The 18,846-nt window shown below is 44.7% G+C and overlaps 1 protein-coding gene across 1 annotated transcript in view; it reads left to right on the forward strand.

The window, feature by feature from the left end:
* The first annotated feature begins 563 nt into the window (after positions 1-563).
* The window catches only part of LOC118407334, a 28,267-nt gene continuing 9,984 nt past the window's right edge, over positions 564-18,846 (forward strand). Inside the window, exons 1-14 of the mRNA XM_035807799.1 lie at positions 564-723; positions 2,833-3,031; positions 3,788-3,981; positions 4,952-4,990; positions 5,850-6,048; positions 6,879-7,069; positions 8,688-8,822; positions 9,440-9,541; positions 10,565-10,720; positions 11,748-11,990; positions 14,057-14,209; positions 14,558-14,644; positions 15,918-16,098; positions 16,957-17,186. Of these exons, the coding sequence (XP_035663692.1) occupies positions 564-723; positions 2,833-3,031; positions 3,788-3,981; positions 4,952-4,990; positions 5,850-6,048; positions 6,879-7,069; positions 8,688-8,822; positions 9,440-9,541; positions 10,565-10,720; positions 11,748-11,990; positions 14,057-14,209; positions 14,558-14,644; positions 15,918-16,098; positions 16,957-17,186 (2,269 nt within the window). The remainder of the gene's footprint in view (positions 724-2,832; positions 3,032-3,787; positions 3,982-4,951; positions 4,991-5,849; positions 6,049-6,878; positions 7,070-8,687; positions 8,823-9,439; positions 9,542-10,564; positions 10,721-11,747; positions 11,991-14,056; positions 14,210-14,557; positions 14,645-15,917; positions 16,099-16,956; positions 17,187-18,846) is intronic.

Genomic DNA, 18,846 nt, shown 5'->3' on the forward strand with positions numbered 1-18,846 from the left:
CAGATTCAAATTCTTCAAACGGGTGAATTTTTTCCAGTTAAAGCCTTTCATCACTTGGCTGTCGGTGTCACGATACAGATTTTCTACTACACAATCCACTAAAATTCCATTATTTAGTCAACAAAGCCCTGTTTAACCTATGTGCTCATCACACGCAACCCTGCATTGTTGTTGGCACCAATGTAGGATTTCCGGCCAGAGAATCATTGACAAATGTTATGAAAGCTTTTTGTTAGCATCATCATCATACAATAGCTGGGCACAGATATGTCGACAGTACAGCCTACATTGCTTTGTGTGTACATACTTTCGGTAAACCTTTCCAATTAAGGTGGGCACACGGCCGTTTTTCGTATGAAAGGCTGCGTATCTCTTCAATGGGCCATGGAACTGCATGGATACAATCATTACAAGAAAGGAGACTGGACAGTTTTAAAGTATATTAACGTATGAATAGCGGTCATAATATGAAAACACGATGGTTGAAAGAAGTCCAATACGTTCCCGTCTTTGCTTGCTGATGAATTGTTGATGAAGCTTTTCCATCGTCATACAATATTTGGATGGTTGAGGAGTTTGGCTCATTTGCTCTTCTGACAGAACCGGGGAAGTGTTGGGAGGATGTCATGATGGGGACACCTCCAGGAGTGAAGCTGGTTTTGTTCATCTTTATTTTCAACATCGTGCAAGACGAGGACAAGACTCAAGTTTCCGCTGCTTACGGTAAGAATCACCTTTTTGGTTATCAGAACTTGGTCGTTACGGGAAAGAACAACGGCTACAATATTTTGACTTGAAAGAGAACCGAAAAGATCAGAGAGCTTTGTTCAATGCTCACTGGTCGATGTTACCCTTCCCGTGTAGTGATATTCTGACAAGTTGCTACCCCTTTTGCTGAATTGTACAATTCATACATTCTCTTCTCCTTTGTTTCTGATGAAATTAAACTCGCTGTAGATTCACAGGTACAGAGTGTATTCGTAGGTATAGAGGATACACTCTATACATACTGTAAGGTTTGATCCATTCACACCGGGAAGGACCGCTACTTTTTTCGATAAGTGCGGTGGGTTCGATCTTTAACGTGTTTAAGGTGTGTCTGCTTGTAGGATGGCTTGGTAGAGGCTAGGGGAAATAACCACAAGCCAGCTTAATATCCGTTTCTCTTCCTTAATGTATCGTGCGTAGTCCAGTATTTAGCGGCCCTGCCTCTGGAACTTCGATTCCGGCTGTATCGCCCACCCGACATGCACACTACCGGAAAGGGTTGAAGTCCTTAGGGCGGGACGTTAAGCTGCGGTCCACTGTTCTTTGTGCTTGTCGAAAACAACTAGGGGAATTTCCCCAGTGCAATGAACCTGTAAAGACTTTACATAACGTCTGCCTTTTCTGTCATGACCAGTGGAAGACTAGCATTTCAGTGAGCTAAAACTGGATCGAGATCACTTTCCTTTTTTCCCTATATTCTCCTACACAGAGCTGAGCCAACGTCATACTCCTTAGATTCTCACCGTATCTTCAATACTGCTCAGCAGGCAGGAAATGCAGATAACCAGCCGCTGCATGACCGATGTTAGTAAAGTGCAGACAAAGAGTAGGAACAGGGAAAAACGTGGACATGTACAGAAAACAGACAGGCAAAATTTAGCGATCCCAAATCATTTTATGACGCAGGTTCAGGTCTGTGTAAGAGAAAGGTCCCACTTTTGTCATGGTAACGTTATGCAGCAAAAAGTAAGACCGTGTGTCCGTCAGAACATCCATAAATGCTACTTAGAAATGAATCACTTTGTATGAGGACATTCCAAATGGTCAGTGCCCATTATCACGCTGGGTCGTCAGGACAATAGAGGGCTTCAACCGGTGATCTCTGATATGAAAATTTAATGAGAGGTTCAGCAGGAATTAGCCTGTGTTTACACAAGCTCTCGCTGGCTGGGCTTACTTACCCCCTCCCCGAGGGCGGCGGCAATCGTAGGGCCGGCCGCTAGGGGCGCGATTTTAGTCAGGCTAAGCAGGAATTTGTTCTGCAGGCCGGCAAATTATAAAGCGGATCTTAGCCCCTTTTGGAGGGAAACGACTTCTTTTGTTGACAAGACCATAGTATGTCTAGAACGACAAAAGAAAAAGAAACCGAAATTCTGTTCAAGTATTTCTTGTTCTTTTTAAAACTTGATTTAGGTACTTTGTAGTTTGTATGTTTTATAGTTCATTAGTGATTTTGTACATCATGCGCAGTCTGGATATTTTTATTTTACTTCTGGAACTTCTTATAAGCCGATAGTTTGATTCCGACTGTGACGCTCACCTGACACGCAATCTCCGTTGGTGATACTAAATGTAGTATCACTTTTCTTCCTAGAGTTCTACAAACAATAAATACAAAACATAAGCAACACATCTTGTACAATAAGTAAACAGAAAAGTAACAAAATCAACTAAGGTAACTTAGAGTGAAGGTGGGAGATCAGAGGTCAAGTTGAAATGTTAGAAGCCATAACTTAGGTTTTGTCTGCAGAAGGTGAATAAAAATATATATGATTAACAAAACATAATTGATCCGTAAAGGACTGCAGTCCTCAGGACGGGACGTTAAGCCGTGGTCCACAATTATTGTGCTTGTCGAAAAGAGCTAAGGGGCCTTCCCAGGCATAATGGACCTGTAAATACTGTACATTTGTACATAGCATCTGAAATTCGTAGAATAATCTTTCGAACCCCGCAGTGCCGCACATGTGCCCCAAGTGCAGTTAGATACCACCTTAAGAGATACAACTGATATACATTCCATGCAGTGGTAATATGTGCGTTTTTCTCTTCTCCTAACTTCAGTGTGCGACCCGGGATGGCAGCAGTTCGGCACCAGCTGTTTTCAGATCCACAACTCTCCCCTGAGAACCCACGCTGACGCAAAGGCCGTCTGTAGCGCGGACGGGAGTCTGGCCATGCCGAAGGACCGGGACACTAACGACTTCCTGGTCGGCTTGATCAGGGACACGGACCAGAGCGTCGGCACGTGGATCGGACTCAGGTAAGGACTGCTTACATAGGGTTATAGGGTGGGCAACTTTTCGGTCAGAGGTCGGATTTCCAGGTCACAACCAAGACAAGAGCGCCACTATACGACTGTATAGTGGGTTAAAGTTGGTTTAGGCCACCGCCCATGTAACAAGTGTTATGGTGCACTTCTAGTGATTATGTCACCAATTACGTGTAAGTGCCTTTGTCTAATCTCCGAGCAGATCTTGCGTGGCATAAGACAGTATCATAAGCTGGGAAAGGAGTTTAGCCGGCAGAGGAGTAAATTGGCCACGCGAAGATCTGCCGCAGGACGCAACCGCTCAAAGGCACTGGGAGGGGCGATCTTTTCAGAAACGTGTTTCTGCTCCTCCTAGTGCTTACTTACCTCCAACGTGAAAATTGACAGAGATTATCGTTTTACAACCTTTCCGAGCCAGTATCTGGGACAAACGCGGCGATCCGCGCCAGTTCACAGCGGGTGCTTCGCGGTGGAATAAAACTCCTCTGCCGGCTAAACTCCTTCCCCAGCTTATGTTACTGTCTTATGCCACGCAAGATCTGCTTGGAGATTACCTTTATCCTCCATTATGCGGTGCGCCGTGATAGTTGCCAAGATGTTATGTTCCTTGAATTGCGCCGACGTTGTGCTTGAGTTAACACTGCACGCGTTCCATAATGACGGAGGCATTTACCCAATAGCGATAACAACGGATATAGGTTACCCCGCGGATAAAGGTAAACTCGCGCTATATCACCTTGCTCGCAGGTATGACGTGGAGGGGACGTGGAGTGACGGCACGGCGTTCCAGCCCGGGGTGTACAGCAACTGGGGAGACGGGGAACCAAACGGGGACGGGCACTGCGTCCACTTCTTCCCGTCCTCATCCCCCGACGGCTATAAGGAGAGGTGGAACGATAACTCATGTGACGAGACACTCATGTTCATCTGCCAGAAGGAAGGTGAGAATCTAACACAGCAGAACTCGTTCAATTGCACACGCGATTTGTCAGTGCATTTTCTGCAATTATCCGGGTGGTGCAACAATCCGAAGTTATTCAGCTGGAACGCACCGGTTTGGGAGTTTGGGGTACCATGCAATTAACAGAAGTGTGCAGTAATCCGTTGTGCAATCAATTGGTTTCTACTGTATTCCAAAAATTATTTCACCAGGTTGGTAGAATATAGGATATCTCGTATTTCTTCTTCTGTGATATTGGTTTTGAAAGCTTGATGATTGTATACAGCTACGGACGGGAAACAGCAGTCATTGAGAGAGTTCCATGATTTTGGAGTCCGAGGAAAGAAAGGACCCTGAAACTGGTAACTGTTCGGTGTAGCGGTGTGAGGTGGAGGGGAGCCTGCCTGGTGTTTCGCTGAAAGCCTCTCTTTGGATGGACGAGTAGTTTGAGATGTTCTGAGCATTTCACTATGTTGCAAATTGGTAGAGTATATAGAATATCTTTGCTTACAGTCTTGTTGGTACTTACTTTGCTTACAGACACCTTCTTCAGCGCTTCTAACTGGAGCTATACTTAGGTGCAAAAGCGCCACCTACAATAAATAAATAAATAAACATAGGCTATATAGAGCGGGGAGAAGCAGAACTCCAGTTAGAAGCTCTGAGGAAGGTGCGTGAGAAACTTCGAAACGTAAGCAAAGTAAGAACATACTGGTTTTGCAAAGTAATCCCCAATATCCGAATCTACAAGATGTAGTGTTTGTTTAAACCTTTAAGAAGCTAGGGTCAACCCGAGGCCACTTTTCGTTGAGGTCATGAGAGAATGGGTAAGGCTGAGGGTCAGATAAGATATTTAACAGAGATACAGTTTACACTATAAAGTTCCAATAAGGGACTTGTTGGGAGCATGAAATGATGGGAAAATCTCCAGGATTGAAGTTGTTTTTTTGTTTATCCTTATTTCAATATAGCGCAAGACGAGGACCAGACTCCGGTTCCCACTAATTACGGTAAGTATCCCTGTCTAATTATCATAACTTGATCGCGTTGCGGGTAAGAACAACGACTACAATATGTTGACTTGAAAGCAAAACGAGACAGTTGACGAAAAGAGAGTTTACTTGTCACCTGACTAACTAGACTGGCTATATGGGGGGGGGGGGTGTAACTTTCTCTATTACTGACTCTAGATCTTCTGACCACTTGCTCCCTTTTTTGCTGAACTGTTCAATTCACAACCCCTGCCCCCTTTGTTTGTTTCTGATGAAACCAATTTTCACGTTTTGTAACGCAGGTTCTGGTCTGTGCACGAGAATGTTTCCACTTTGCCAGGTTAACGCGTTATACAACAACAAAAGACCGTGTGTCAGACAGATCATCCATAAATTTAGCGATCCCAAATCATTTTATGACGCAGGTTCAGGTCTGTGTAAGAGAAAGGTCCCCCTTTTTGCCATGGTAACGTTATGCAGCAACAATTAAGACCGTGTGTCAGGCAGATCATTGATAAAATGCTGCTTAGAAATGAATCACTTTGTATGAGGACATTCCAAATGGTCAGTGTGCTCATTATCACGCCGGGTCGTTTGGGTAATAGTGCGCTTTAGCCGGTGATCTCCGATATGAAATTTTGATGAGAGGTTCAGCAGGAATTTGGCCGGCTGGTCAGTATATCATAAAGCGGATTTTAGCCCCTTTTGGGGTAAACGAATTCTTCTGTTGACAAGACCATGGTATGTCAGGACGACCACAAAAAAAAAAGAAAAAAGAAGACCGAAATACTGATGAAGTATTTCTTGATCTTTGTAAAACTGTATTTAGGTAATCAGGAGTTGAAATGACGTGCGTCTTTCCTTCTCCAAACTGCAGTTTGCGACCCGGAATGGCAGCAGTTCGGCTCCAGCTGCTTCCAGATCCACAACTCCCCCCTCAGAACCTACCCGGACGCCGAGGCCGTCTGCAGCGCGGACGGAAGTCTGGCGATGCCGAAGGACCGGGACACTAACGACTTCCTGGTCAGCATGATCAGGGACACGGACACGTCTATGGACACGTGGATCGGACTCAGGTAAGGACTGCTAAACGTTACAATGGGTATCTGCACTCTCGTACACTGTAAAGAGTTGGACGGTCTGGCGATGCCGATGTACCAGGCCACCAACGACTTCCTGGTCGGCATGATCAGGGACACGGACCAGAGCCGCGACACGTGGATCGGACTCAGGTAAGGACTGCTTCATGTTACAATGGGTATAATCTGCACTCACGTGCACTGTAAACAGTTTGCGGACGGGAGTCTGGCCATGCCGAAGGGCCAGGCCACCAACGACTTCCTACTGAGGATTATCAGGGCCACGCCCACGCATCTCGACAAGTGGATCGGCCTCAGGTACTCTCGACATACATACGTTATTGAGAGAGCGACAACACCCTGCCATGATGATGATGATGACATACATTATCGACCCAAGGTCGGGACCAGGCTCGAGCATATTTCATTCCATAGAGCCCTGTCTAACATTAGTTGTTTGTTCACAAAGTTCAAAAAGTCAATATCAGAGTGCCCGTAAAAGTTAAACTTCTGCAATGTACCCGGCCACTCGGTTTACAGATGAAACTATTTCCTGCTTGTCTTGACAGCAATGTCCCGCAAATTATTACCCTTCGGTGAGTCAGCTTCTGAGATAGCCGTGGAAGACTTCCATAAATTGTTTAAGAGTATCATGTTGAGTCCAAGGTATATTCAGGTATATCTACTATCTTACATCGGGTTATTGGGTGGGCCGACTTCTCTGTCATACCCAAAAAAGTGGTATCTACTAATAGCAAGAACAACGAATATAGGTTACCCCGCGGATAAAGGTAAACTTGCATTATATCATATCGACTTGATCACAGAGTGGACCAGTGGATGTGGAGTGACGGCACGATGTTCCAGCCTGCAGTTTACAGCAACTGGGCGGACGGAGAACCGTCCGCTGATGGGAACTGCGTCCACTACTTCCCATCCTCATTCCCCGACCATCTGAAGGAGAAGTGGAACGACGCTTCATGTGACGTCACATTCATGTTCATCTGCCAGAAGGAAGGTGAGAATATTGTACAGTAGAAGGCGATTAGTAAGCCTTTTCACAGAGGTTATGAATTAGAACTCACGTGAGGCGACAGGAATTCTAGGTAAAACATGTATGTCAAAGGGTAAGGTCCCGAATGAAAACAGAAGCCTTCTAGACATTGTTATCCAAATCGAAACAATAGTCGAGACAAGGACAATGTCGCCTTACCTAGAATTTCTGTCACCGCGCATGCTTTCTGGTATCTTTGAAAGGGCTTATTGCACACCCCATTTGCCAGTGTATTTCCTGCAATTATCCGGGCGGTGCAACAATGTGAAGTTATTCAGCTGGACTGCACCGGTTTAGGATTTGGGAATTCCGTGCAATTAAAAGAAGTGTGCGGAAATCCGTTGCGCAATCAACTGGCTTCTATTGTATTTCTAAAAATTATTTCACCAGGTTGGTAGAATATAGGATATCTCGGATTTCTTCTACACAACCAGTAAGTACTTACGTACGTTTCCGTACGTTTTGATGCCTTCCAAGCACCTTACGCCAAAAAGTAGTTGCTGGAGCAACTGGATATGGTTTTGGAAACAGTCATACGTTTCAACTACTATCCAGTAATTTTCGTCAGTGACACTGAAGAGATCTTTTTGGAGAGGGCTTATATATCCTAGCTGCGAATTGATATGTAAAAGAGATCAAACGCATTCTCTATTGCACGTCACTAATTTGATATGGTAAATTAAATATTGGATTTTCAAACTTCAAATGGAAAGTTAATGCCCACCTCACCGAAACTCGCCAGCGTGATGTATTGTAAAATGTCAGCACAGCTGTTAATGATGAGGTGTGGACACAGCATAGATAAAAAAAAAATAATGTCTCAAACGCCCCATCAGAGTTCTCCTTCTCGCCGCTATACTTAGCCGCAAAGCGCCACCTACATCGGCTACATAAAGCGGCGAGAAGCAAACTTTTTGAGAAGCAAACAAGAAACAAACAAAAGGAACGTGTCTGAGAGACATCTAAACGTACGCAAATTCATAAAGGCCATGAGGGGAAATGTACTCTCCAAGCAGAGGTTGTGGAAAAAAAGTGTTACATTTTCCTTTCATCCGTTTTTTATCGACCGACCTTTCCGGAAAACGGATGAAAAGAAATGGTCACGATTTTTCCCCCCAACCTCTGCTTGGAGAGTAGGGAAATACAAGGGTCAGACAAAATATGTTACAAAGATGCAGTTTTTTCTGAGTGAACTCAAACATACTTGTAAATGCAAGGGGACAATTTCTTTTACCTCACCTCACCTATCCCTTGACCTCCTAATGGGTCGTTGGAGCACCATGACTATTTGCTGCACTTTCCTCCTCTGTCTGACTCTGTATTCCGCCGTTCTCATCGCTTCGGCTTGACTTAACCCAGTCCATTCTCTTATGCTATCCTCCCATCTTTTCCTCTGTCTTCCTCACTTCCGGCTTCCTGAGACCGTTTCTTGTGATAATATTTTTACAAGACCAGATGACCTTGCCGCATGGCCAAACATTTCAGCTTTCGCTTCACCACAGTAATCAAGAGGTTGGCATGTGGTTCTATGGCTTGCGTTACTTTGTTGAGAACTTCCTCATTGGTGACAATTTCTTTACAGGTACCGAATCCTTGTGGCAACAGATCGGTGGAGGGCTGAAGTCCGTGTCGGTGGGTCGAGCAGGAGTGTGGGGAGTGAGCGGTACCGGCCAGGTGTTATGCCGAATTGGTACATACGAGAACGAAACGTCTCCAGGTTTGTACCCTCATATTTTGTCATACTGCCCTACCTATATACCGGTCCCTTGACCGGGGGTGGTCGTGGCCGGGGCGCTTTGCTGCTGAGCACACTGCCTCCCTCCATCTCTCCCTGTCTTGCGCCAGTGCTGGTGCTGGGAAGGGCAGACCAGTTCATTCTTTAAGTCCTACCTACAAACAACAAAGAATTAATCTTCAGAACCTAGTAGGTAACACTCTTGATTTCAACAGTCTTCCAATCATCCATCTACTATTAGGGGGTTCACATTTCTTTCCAGTTGTTGAATTTAACCCAGACTTATATATTGTAACGCTTTGTAACCACCTACTGTTGTTGTTGGCATCCGTCTGTCTCGGACGACAATGGTAGGCAGACAGGGTGGGTTTAAAGTTTAAACTAAACCCCTCAATTTATAACTTGTTACACTATATGTAGCTTGGACTACCCAAACTATTTGTAACTTGCTGTGATTGATTTTGTTATTCTATTTATCTTTGGCAGCTGTAATATTTTTGAGAGGTGATGCTAATATTAGCATGTTGCTAGAATGCACCACCTTTCTGTCCTGTACTGTACTTTGTTGATCAATAATGATAGAAAAAAAACGTCTGCAGGCACGGGCTGGGCTGGCATCCCTGGCGGACTGGATCAGGTCTCATCCGGGATCAACATCGTCTGGGGGTTCAACGTCCACAACGATGTCTTTGTCCGATCAGGTACGTGTCATTGGTCAGCTTGTCTTTGTTGTACACTCATCTACAAATGTAGTGCAATGTGTTCATTACATTTGCATGTTTATTTGTTTGAACCTTTGTGTATTCATGAAAGCTCAAATCGGCCTGCAGGCCGCTTTTCATTGAGGTCATGAGGGAAGAGGCAAGGGCCAGACAAAGTATATAACAGAGATACAGTTTACATCGTTTACAGTCTTTATAAGTCTCTTATCATAAGTCTATTACACTCCTTTACATACATGGTGCAAAGTACACGATAGTGAGAGCTGCTACATGATTCAAGTTCGTTCGTTTTGGTCATTCCCGTTACTCTAAGAGTTTAAGACATGATTTTGTCTTCCTCTGCTTAAAAAAAAAAGAAGTTAAACCCAGCCTGTCTGGATATAACCAACGTTAGTATTCGAGTAGCCTCATGTCACCCCCTATGTTTCTACAATGTACTTGCAATCAGCCTCCGGGCACGAACTTGCAAATAAACTTTCAGTAAAATCAATGTTGACGACTACCAATGCAAACCAATGGCATCCTCACGGTTTCTAAGGGTTTCTTGCCTCGCCAGTGCTGACGCATATGACGCCTGTTCACCTTTATCCGCGGGGTTACCTATATCCGTTGTATTTCAAAATATGGTATCTATGATATACTTGAAAAAGTGGCGGTTTGAAACCACCGTCTTATATCCCTAACTGATACCCTGTTCTCAAATACAACGGATGTAGGTTTCCCCGACGACAAAAGGTGAACTATGATTATAACTATGTGATGTTTTAATACTATAGGCATAAGTGCCGGTTCTCCTGGTGAACTATGCTTGTAACTATGAGATGTTTTAATACCATAGGCATAAGTGCCGGTTCTGGTGAAATATGATTATAACTATGAGATGCTGTAATAGCATAAGTGCCGGTTCTGTTGAACTATGATAGTAACTATGAGATGTTGTAATAGCATAAGTGCCGGTTCTGTTGAACTATGATAGTAACTATGAGATGTTTTACACTACAGGCATAAGTGCCGGTTCTCCTGGAGGCTCCGGCTGGACCACTGTTCCGGGAAAGCTGAGACAGGTGTCCGTCAGCTCCAGTAGTAACCAGGTGTGGGGCATTGACCCCGCAGGTAACGTCTTACGGCGAACTGGGATCACTCAAGACAATCCTACAGGTGAGTAACGTCTTACGGCGAACTGGGATCTCTCAAGACAATCCTACAGGTGAGAGAATAATAGTTCACCTTTACACCTGAATCTATAGGTAGCCTATAGTTAAGTTGGAGTCCTCCCAGCACCAGATGGTAGATAGGGCGGCGCTCATCTCCGTTTCTGTAGCCCTGGGCCACTTGGTCCAATCACTACAGCAGGGAGCTTGTCCACTGCCGGCACTGGTAGTGGTGTGAGTTTAACATTATGACTACCATACTCTCTCCCCAATGCTGAGTGCTAAGCTCATTCCAGCTCATTATCATAATATAGGCAAAAGATCAGAAGGACCAAGTTTAGCACTTACCCTATTCTGACTAGAGAGGGGAATTTTGCACTTTTGAGGCCCTCAGCAACTTTTATGACATGACGTCAACAACACAATACAATCCAAAATGAATGAACCAAACTTGAAACGGTAATTGGATGAAATCTGCGCTCTGTCATGACACTTGTGCTCTCTCTGTGCCACTAATGTTAATAGTTGGTCAGGGCTAGTTAGTAAGAGAGACAGATAGAAATAAGGAATTCGAAGGAAAGGGATCACCCCACCTATAATGGTTTATACAGGTCAGCCATGTTGGAATAAAGTGTCTTCAAGTTGAGCTTCACTTGTGTCGCCAACGAGACGTTCCTTCAGCGGTCCTTCTAGGGCTGACGTCACAGTTGAGTTGCGCTGTAGAGGGTACAAAAATTTCCAACGATTTGGGTGTGACTTCAAATCCTTGAAAATCTTCTTTTTGCTTGACCATTGTGGCCCAACCTGGAAACTTTCTTTCATAGAGCGAGGATTCCTCGGAGTTTGAGGTGGACAACCCTCTGTTTTCTTTTACTGTTTACAAAGATTTGTGACTGGTGTAGAAAGATTGAAATTGGGGTTAGTACTTTTCTGAAACCAGGTCTTGCTTTAGTGTATTTTAACATGCTTTCCCATGAAGAGGTCCAACTGTGGTATCAGCCCTCTACTAACTGGTGCTGGTCTCGATACTTTAGGAACAGACTGGCAGCAGATCCCATCGGACCTGGGCCTGGACCTGGAGTCCGTATCGGTCGGACGAGCCGGCGTTTGGGGCGTGAACAGTAACTACCAGATCTTCTACCGTACGGGAACGGCGGGAAACGAGACCTCACCCGGAACCGCCTGGCTACCCGTCAGCGGCGGGTTGGCACAAATCTCTTCTGGAGATGGGGAGGTCTGGGGCGCCGACGTGAACAACTATGTCTTCGTGCGACGCGGTAGGCACCTTTGTTTCAGGCTTTATGTATACCCCTGTCACATTGCGCGAAAATCGATCGGACGACGAGTCTGCGGCAATCGCCCTAGCCTCGCATATAATAATAACTTTATTGCACAACAATTGTACAAGGGACAAAGTATGGCTTATATGTGACAGGGACGGTTTTCAGGTGAAAAATACGCCTGAAGATCGTGGATAATGTGACAGGGGTAGTAGGAAAGGGTAACATGCCACACAAGAAAGAGAGAGAACATAGTTGTCTGGAATTAAGTGAAAGACAGCACCTTTTCTGGTTAGAATATCATCCCTCTTTGTCTTCTGAATTGTGATTTGTTATACACCTGCACATTGTCGTGGGAAGGTCGGCAGAGGGCCGCGCGTGTGGACACGCAGAAATGAAGCTTATTCTTTTCTCTGAATATGATATGGCTGACAGAGATAACCGTCTCTCCTTGAGTATGATATGACTGACAGAGACGACCGTCTCTCCTTGAGTATGATATGACTGACAGAGACGACCGTCTCTCCTTGAGTATGATATGACTGACAGAGAGAATCGTCTCTCCTTGAGTATGATATGACTGACAGAGACGACCGTCTCTCCTTGAGTATGATATGACTGACAGAGACGACCGTCTCTCCTTGAGTATGATATGACAGACAGAGCTAGCGAGACGACCGTCTCTCCTTGAGTATGATATGACTGACAGAGACGAGCGTCTCTCCTTGAGTATGATATGACTGACAGAGACGACCGTCTCGCCTCGAGTATGATATGACTGACAGAGACGACCGTCTCGCCTTGAGTATGATATGACTGACAGAGAGAACCGTCTCTCGTTGAGTATGATATGACTGACAGAGACGACCGTCTCTCCTTGAGTATGATATGACTGACAGAGACAACCGTCTCTCGTTGAGTATGATATGACTGACAGAGACGACCGTCTCTCCTTGAGTATGATATGACTGACAGAGACGACCGTCTCCCCTGAGTATGATATGACTGACAGAGATAACCGTCTCTCCTTGAGTATGATATGACTGACGGAGACGACCGTCTCTCCTTGAGTGTGATATGAGTGACAGAGACGACCGTCTCTCCGTGAGTATGATATGACTGACAGAGGCGACCGTCTCTCATTGAGTATGATATGACTGACAGAGACGACCGTCTCTCCCTGAGTATGATATGACTGACAGAGACGACCGTCTCTCCCTGAGTATGATATGACTGACAGAGACAACCGTCTCTCCTTGAATATGATATGACTGACAGAGATAACAGTCTCTCCTTGAGTATGATATGACTGACAGAGATAACAGTCTCTCCTTGAGTATGATATGACTGACAGAGATAACCGCCTCTTCTTGAGTATGATATGACTGACAGAGACGACCGTCTCCCCTGAGTATTATATGACTGACAGAGATAACCGTCTCTCCTTGAGTATGATATGACTGACAGAGATAACCGCCTCTTCTTGAGTATGATATGACTGACAGAGACGACCGTCTCCCCTGAGTATGATATAACTGACAGAGATAACCGTCTCTCCTTGAGTATGATATGACTGACAGAGACGACCGTCTCGCCTTGAGTATGATATAACTGACAGAGATAACCGTCTCTCCTTGAGTATGATATGACTGACAGAGACGACCGGCTCCTCTTGAGTATGATATGACTGACAGAGAGAACCGTCTCTCCTTGAGTATGATATGACTGACAGAGACGGCCGTCTCTCCTTGAGTATGATATGACTGACAGAGACGACCGTCTCTCCTTGGGTATGATATGACTGACAGAGAGAACCGTCTCCCCTGAGTATGATATGACTGACAGAGACGACCGTCTCTCCTTGAGTATGATATGACTGACAGAGAGAACCGTCTCCCCTGAGTATGATATGACTGACAGAGATGACCGTCTCCCCTGAGTATGATATGACTGACAGAGACGACCGTCTCTCCTTGAGTATGATATGACTAACAGAGACGACCGGCTCTCGTTGCAGGTATGAGTATGATATGACTGACCAAGAAAACGGTCTCTCGTTGCAGGTATAAGTGCTGGCACACCAGAAGGCACTAGCTGGGAGTATATCGAGGGGAACATGAGAGAAGTGCACATCAGCGCCAGCAGTAACCAAGTGTGGGGCGTGGACACAACCGGCAACGTCTTCCGGCGACTCGGACAGCAGCCACCAACGCAAGGTTCGATTTATTAACTAATTAATTACCTAATTAGTTAATGGATTAATTAATGGAGCAGCCATCAGCACCAGCAGTAACCAAGTGTGGGGCGTGGACACAGCCCAGCATGTCTACCGGCGACTCGGGCAGCAGCCACCAACAACAGGTTCGGTTTATTAACTAATTAATTACCTAATTAATTAACGGATTAATTAATGGAGCAGCCATCAGCACCAGCAGTAACCAGGTGTGGGCTGTGGACACATCCCAGCATGTCTACCGGCGACTCGGGCAGCAGCCACCAACAACAGGTTCGGTTTATTAACTAATTAATTACCTAATTAATTAACGGATTAATTAATGGAGCAGCCATCAGCACCAGCAGTAACCAAGTGTGGGGCGTGGACACAGCCCAGCATGTCTACCGGCGACTCGGGCAGCAGCCACCAATGCAAGGTTCGATTTATTAACTAATTAATGACCTAATTAGTTAATGGATTAATTGATGGACAGCAGCCATCAGCGGCAGTAGTAACCAGGTGTGGAGTGTGGACACAACCGAGCACATCTACTCGGACAGCAGCCACCAACGCAAGGTTCGATTTATTAACTAACTAATTAATGATTAATGAATTAATGGGCTGCAGCCGCTAACGCCACGTTCAATTTATTACCTAATTAACTACTTAATTAATTAATGGACAGCAGCCACCAACATCAGGTTAGATTTATTACCTAATTGATTAATGGATTAATCAAGGTACCTGCCGACTGAAGATGATATTGCCCAAGAATATTCGGTTTATTTCACGTACTTAAATTTGTTTCCTTTGTCACGGCAATACTGACTACAGTAGAAAAATCAATGTCATTCACATATAGTTACATCTAAGATGTCTGCCTTTTAAAATCGTAAATATTCTCTGAATTCGTCCGCCTTCATATATTTGTTTCCTTCTGGATCAGAATATTCCACACAGACAATGCAGTCACTACATAAACGCAGGGGAAAGTGGGAAAAACGAAATGCACATTTCTTTGGCCAGAAAATAGGGACTCATTTTGAAAAATAATGGTAATGCTTGTTTCTGGTTTGTATGTTTTGTTTTCGACGTACCACACTATTTATCTATTCTATCTGAATACAGAAAGGAAAGGACTGTTGAAGTATAGTGACCACACGTGTCTCGTTTTAATCCACCATGCCAGTCTTTGTTATTGTTTACCTATTTGAAAAAAAAACTGAACAAAGGAAGGTTTGAATAAAATGAATCCAACTTGAGTCGTCGTCGATAAGAATGACAGGAGCTAAAGCCCCCGTCACAAATCAATAGTTGAGTTCGGCCGGCGTTCTGGCGATTGCTAGGGCTTCGGGCGTTTTGCAGCAGCTCGTCCGTTGCGATTTAAACCTCCGTGTGATTTCAGCTGTGCTCCAAAAAGAAAGGCAGAAAAGACAATAACCTAAACTTTTCGGAATTACACACCGAGCCCAGTCCAATTTGATTTTCAGCGAAAATACGATCGACGCTCGGGCGATTTTGTAGCCTGGTATCCAGCCGTAATGTAGCTCACCAGTCTATTCTCTCCTCTTTGCAATTGAGGAGAGAAGAGACTCGGGAGCTATATTACGGCTGGATACCTGGCTAGCGATTTTGAAATTCAGCGAGCGATCCCAAAATCCCCTCGACTTGTGGTGCAGGCTAAATGCCAGTCCTCTCGCCTGTGGTAGGTGCCAATGGTGGCCTGGGGAAGCCGGCGTTTCAGACCAGCACCTTGGATGACTATGAGGCCAGCCGGGCCGTGGATGGGATCGCCGATACCGACCTGAACCACGGGTCCTGTGCCGTCTCCCGTGTGGAGGAGGAACCCGTCTGGTGGGTGGATCTCGGCCAGTCGTATGTGGTGGAAAGGTACGTATATAACATACACAGTATGTTCATACATCAGTCATCAAGTATGCAACAAAATCCACTCACTAGCTGCCACACACACGCGCGCACACCCTCACTCACACGAACACACACACACACGTGAGCATGCACACATGAACATGCACACAAACACACTCACAACCACACATATACAGTTACATACACATACATACACAAACACACACGAACACCCACGCACACACACTCACTCACACGCACACACACACACACACACACGCACTCACACGCACACACAGACGCGCGCGCACACACAGACGCACATAAACCTGTATTACATCTGCATAAGGACCACTTGATCTCTTTTATTTGGTCCCTTGGATCATTTTTCCCATTGAATTAAGCAACAAGAATCTCGTGGTATAGCAGTCCACATGTCTACTGTGACCATTTTCGTTAAGTCCATTGAGTTTCACTATAGACAGTTTTGATCAAATGTGTGTGTGTGCATATGCAATGATTATTAGCATTAATTTGCATGAAGTACATGTATGTATATTTTGTTCTCCTGATTTGGATGAAGCAGATGTGTAAAGCAAATGATAAAGTCCAGATGAAAGTCCCTAATATATTTTTACAAATCAGAATGACAGGAATCTAAAGTTTACAAGCATTATGTGTCTTTTTATGTATACGTATAATATGTATATGTATCTATCTATAGTATATAGCCGATACAACTGGTCGTCAGCATAGAACAACAGCTTCTGTGTCTGTATAGCCGGTCAGACTTCCCTCTAGCTTCTATCTGGTTCATCCGAACATACACTCTGTATAAAGCTTATATAAGTGCCGTTACTATATCTCCAATATCTACAGGGTGGTCATCTTTAACCGCCAGGACTGTTGCGCTGAACGACTCAACCCCTTCCATATCAACATCGGGGATACCCCCGAAACGAGCACCCAGTGTGGAGGTGACCACCAGATCAGCCTGACCGAGCCGTCCATTTCCGTCTCCTGTCCGGGGATGCAGGGACGCCTTGTTGCCGTAATTCTTCCTGGAACCTCTCGAACTCTGAGCCTGTGTGAAGTTCATGTATTTGCTGGTAGGCCTTTTATATAATACTGTATTTAATTTCCATCATTATATGTTTATGGAATCATGTAATACTTATATTGCTTACCGGTCACTTGAACGCGGGGGTGGTGGTAGGTTGGTGGGGTAGAGGGTAGGGGGTTGTAAGGGGGTTGGTAGGGTTGTGGTCGTAGGGGGTGGTGGCAGGGGGAGGTTGTGGCCATAGGGTCAAAATCAAGTTTACCCCGTACATCACTGTCGTTCGGTGATCACCGCGTTTCGCGGTGAAACTCTTTGAAAATCCTGTCAATTTCTTCCAGCCTCATAATGAATACACTGACTTATGAAATGTGTTACATTTTTGACTGCACTAACTGAGCAATATATACAGTTTACATAATCTCTCGTGGGTAAGTAGCTTTTTATTAATGTGCCCTACCGACTTTCGACAGATGATATTGTAGCAAAATTTTCAGTTAAACTTCACGTACTAAAATTTGTTCCCTGCAAAATCAATTCAGTAGAAAAAGCAATATCAGTCACATAGTTACCTCTATCATGCTGCTGTTATATATATATATACATATATATATATATATATATATATATATATATATATATATATATATATATATATTCATTATGAATGTACACCTAGATGGTTTTGTATTGACGGTTTGCCATTACCAACTATAGCTCCACTCATGATGCAGGTGTTATATACACATATTCATTTATGAATGCACTCCTAGATGATAATAAGAAATGTGTTTGGGTTTGCCGTTACGAACTGCACATGATGCAAGTGTTATATAAATATTCATGATGAATACACTTCTAGATGATAAGAAAATGTGTTTGGGTTTGCCGTTAGCAGCTGTGGCTTTACACATGATGTGGGTACTATATATATACATATTCATAATAAATGTACTACTAGATGATAAGAAAATGTGTTTGGGTTTGCCGTTACCAGCTGCAGCTCCACCCATGACCACCCCTGGGCCTGCTGCACTGACTACTACATCTGACCTGGGATCCGGATCCGGAGGTGACAACTCACTATGTCTCACAATTGTCCTCGTACTTCTATTTGTGTTTTTACATGTATTTTTCAATAAAAAAATAATCAAGAACTGAGCTCCGATCCGGACCCTAACGGGCGGTCGACATACAGGCGATTACTAGGGCTTCGAGCGATTTGAGCATGGTCTAGCACGGTAAAATGCAAATATTTGGATCAATGTCAGAACTTGGGGAAATATGTAGGGCATTATTGCGTGGACAGACAAAAACAAAATGTTAACAGAAATTTTGCGCTAGACCAATCCAAAATCTCATATAAAGTTCAAAAGTTGTTGCCAAGGTCTCGCTGAATTTAAACGCAGCTTCCAGGGACGCGCGAACGTCGGCCGGACTGGTTAAAATCGTCCGAAGCCCGCGTAATCGCCAGGATGTCCGTCGTTCTTCGGCCAAAAATTCATGGCAATTTTGAGCTTGCTAACACGTCGGCCGAGCTCAATTCTTGATTTGTGAAAGGGGGCTTATACCCCCTTCAGATTAGGCGAAAATCGATCGGACGAAGAGTCTGCGAGCTCTACATTACGAGGAGGCATGACCCTGCTGCCGACGAAGAAATGGTAGATCTAGAGTTCCCCCCCCCTTCCCGTTAGGGTCATGCCTCCTCGTAA

Source organism: Branchiostoma floridae, unplaced genomic scaffold (assembly GCF_000003815.2).
Source record: "Branchiostoma floridae strain S238N-H82 unplaced genomic scaffold, Bfl_VNyyK Sc7u5tJ_1305, whole genome shotgun sequence".
Taxonomy (NCBI): Eukaryota; Metazoa; Chordata; class Leptocardii; order Amphioxiformes; family Branchiostomatidae; genus Branchiostoma; species Branchiostoma floridae.